The 3,229-nt window shown below is 45.6% G+C and overlaps 1 protein-coding gene across 1 annotated transcript; it reads left to right on the forward strand.

Moving 5' to 3' along the window:
* The first annotated feature begins 36 nt into the window (after positions 1-36).
* On the forward strand, positions 37-2,474 carry COA4 (cytochrome c oxidase assembly factor 4 homolog). Its single transcript, XM_073548555.1, has 2 exons — positions 37-181; positions 2,051-2,474. The coding sequence occupies exon 2, from the start codon at positions 2,056-2,058 to the stop codon at positions 2,317-2,319; it is 264 nt and encodes an 87-aa protein (XP_073404656.1). The 5' UTR covers positions 37-181; positions 2,051-2,055; the 3' UTR covers positions 2,320-2,474.
* Positions 2,475-3,229: the final 755 nt, after the last annotated feature.

Raw genomic sequence — 3,229 nt, forward strand, 5'->3', positions numbered from 1 at the left:
GTTTTCTGCTGCGTTGAAAGCAATGATAAATTGGACTACGAAAAAATGGCGGCGGGCTTTGGTGGATATAGGGGAAACAAGGACAATAGTTAAATAAATATTTTTGTTAGTTCCAAGAGTAGAGTGGGACAAGATTGAAGAGAGGACACAGTGACACATGTAAATGGCGAGTCTGGCCCAGGTGAGCACCTCGGTTTATTATGTCCATTATTCACTGTGTCTTATTGGGCTCTCTGCCTGTAGGGACCACAAGTCCCAGCCTGCCTCATAGTGTGTGTGTGTTATAGGTTGTAATAACTGACACTTTTCTGATATATTTTAATTTGTCATCATTTTGAAGATTTTGTCCTTGATGTCAGTGAATGGAAACCCCCTGGAGATCTAAGGTTGAGTCCATAGTTGCAGTCACAGCTGCCTCCAGCACAGATCCCATAAAAAATGGCCGAAAGGCTGCAGAATAATGATTTATATATATATATATATATAAACTGCAATAAAGAGGAATAAGGGTATGTGCACACGGTGCGGATTATCCTGCGGATTTTGCTAAATCCGCAGGTAAAATGACCTACGTTTTACCTTAGGATTTAGTGCAGATTTACTGCGGATTTTCTGCAGATTTACTGCGGATTTCCCCTGCGTTTCGACACTTGCGGATTCCTGTAATGGAGCAGGTGTCAAAACGCTGCGGATCCGCACTAAAGAAATGACATGCTGCGGGTATAAATCTGCGGATAAATCCTCAGCGTGTGCACACAGCCTAAATCCTCAGCGTGCGCACAGCGTTTTTCATTTTACATAGACTTTAATGGTACTGTACACCGCAGGAGAATATGCTGCCAATCCGCAGCAGAATCCGCAACGTGTGCACAGACCCAAAGGGTTCTTTTACATTTGCCGTGATTTTGCGGCCCCCAATAGATTTCTATGGGGCCTCAAAACTGTCCTGCAAAAATACATCGGAGTGCCGTTTATACGGCCGCGAGAAAATACAGAGCTTGCTCAATATTTTTCACAGCTTGCGGAGACGGCCGCAGTACATTTCAATGGTACCACAAAAACCACAGTAGCTTGTTCTTGCGGTACGCCGTATTTGCAGATCGCCGTATTTTTCCCAACAATTTGTTAAAACAGCGATCCGAGAAGGTTTTTGGCGGCCCGTCTTTGCGGGAGACTTCAAAAATCACGGCAATACGGCCCGTAAAAAGGGGCCGCAAAAAATCCGGGAAGGGTAAAAGAAGCCTCCAAAAAATAACGTTTTTAAAGACATTAAACAAATCTCAAAACTTTGTATCGTCGCCTTTTTCACAATCCAAAATTAATTTAAAAAAAATGTACTATGTTCGGCATCGCCGCATCCGATCTATCAAAATGTGCCATTATTTTACCCATAATGGAAATGACATTAATAAAACCCCCAGAATTCGCATATTTAAAATTTCACAATAAAAAGTGATAAAGTCTCATGTAATCAAAAATGGTAGAAATAAAATCTACAGCTGTGTGCAAGGAAAACCCCGATACACCACACAGCTCCACTGATGGAAAAGACGAGTAGCCACACAAACCAAAGTTTACTTTCCCTATCACGGGTTGTTAGGAGCCATATTTAAAGGAGTTGTCCTCTTTTTTAGGACTTTTTTTTTAAATAAAGTGCATGGATTTGAGGCTAAAAATAGTTTTTACAGTTGGGTTACATTAGAAATTTTGCCCACTTTTGCCCTTACCGGCTGTTTGTTTCCCTGTACATTTAACTTTGATGTGGTCTGTGTGATCAGAAATCAGCTCCAAAACAGACAGATAAAAGAGTTGCAGACGTTAACATCAGACCGAGCTCACTGAGGGATCCTCAGTAAACTCATTCTACAGCCAGCAATAGATATTGCTCTTCAGAGGTTATAGAAGGAAAAATGGTGTAAAATGTGTAATAAAACCCTATTGCAAAAAAATATTTTTAGCCCATAATACATGCATCTAGTTAATAGAAAAAAAAAAGGTTCCCAAAAGTGGACAACCCCATTAATGTAGCCATTTTTCTTTTGTTTTGCAGTAAGCATGGCAGTCCCGACGTCTCAACCTCACGACCGCAGTCGCAAGCAGCAGGACAAGGAGGAGGAGGACCCAGTGGATCAAATGATCGCAAGGACCGGTTGTACGGCGTTTCACTACGCGGTACAGGAGTGTATGGCGGAGCACCAGGACTGGAGGCGCTGCCAGGACCAAGTGCAGGACTTCAGGAACTGTATGCAGGACTATCAGACGAGGAGGATGGAGGAGCTGAGGAAGAAGAGGGCTCACACGCCTGAGGCTGCTTCCTAGGGTCTCTACCCATGCACGCCGCCTCTGACGCCTGCACTGTGTGTGGCGGTCCATAGTCACATGACCAGGCCCCATATAGAAGACACTTCTCGCCTCTTTTCTTTGTGAAACCTTCTGTTCTTTATCTCTGGGATGTGATTAAAAAGTAAAAAGAAGTTTATATTAATTATTGATGATCACTGCGACTCCAACCCAATGGAGGAAAAAATGAGTGCAGTCCTCAGGTGCAAATTACCTGCAGACATCCAAGATCCGAGCAGCCAGACTGCAGGGAAAGAGACCTCTGCTGCAGACTTCATACATGTGAACGGGGAGAGTCCTAGACAGGCATGGACAAAAGTGTTGGCACCCAGGCATGTGACCTGAAAGAGAAGAAAAACACGTTAAATTATACTCACCGGAGGGGGCGGTCCGGTCCGGCTCCTCCCATCTTCATACGATGCCGTCCTCTTCTCCCGTCCTGTCGTGGCTTCGGTGCAGGCGCACTGCTCTGCCCTGTTGAGGGCAGAGCAGGGTCCTGCAGTGCGCAGGTGTCGAGAGAGGTCTGGCGCCTGCGTACTGCAGTATTCAACAGGGCAGTGCGCCTGCGCCGGAGCTACTCCAGGAAGGGAAGAAGAGGACGGCATTGTATGAAGATGGGTGGTGCCGGACCGGACCATGACACCCACCGCAGCGATCCGCGCCCCCCCGGTGAGTATAATCTAACTCTTTTTTTCTTATCTTTCAGGTTACATCGGGGGATTATCTACAGCATTACAGAATGCATTACAGAATGCTGTAGATAAGCCCCTGATGTCGGTGGCCGCAGCTGGTAGGGCAGAAAAAGGGGTGACAGACTCCCTTTAATGTCAGTGTCTTGCTGGCAGCTTCTTTTCGGCTGGTCATGTGATGTGGGTGGTGACCACTCCCA

The sequence above is a fragment of the Dendrobates tinctorius genome, unplaced genomic scaffold, assembly GCF_039654945.1.
Source record: "Dendrobates tinctorius isolate UK_male_01 unplaced genomic scaffold, ASM3965494v1 ptg000157l, whole genome shotgun sequence".
Lineage (NCBI taxonomy): Eukaryota > Metazoa > Chordata > Amphibia > Anura > Dendrobatidae > Dendrobates > Dendrobates tinctorius.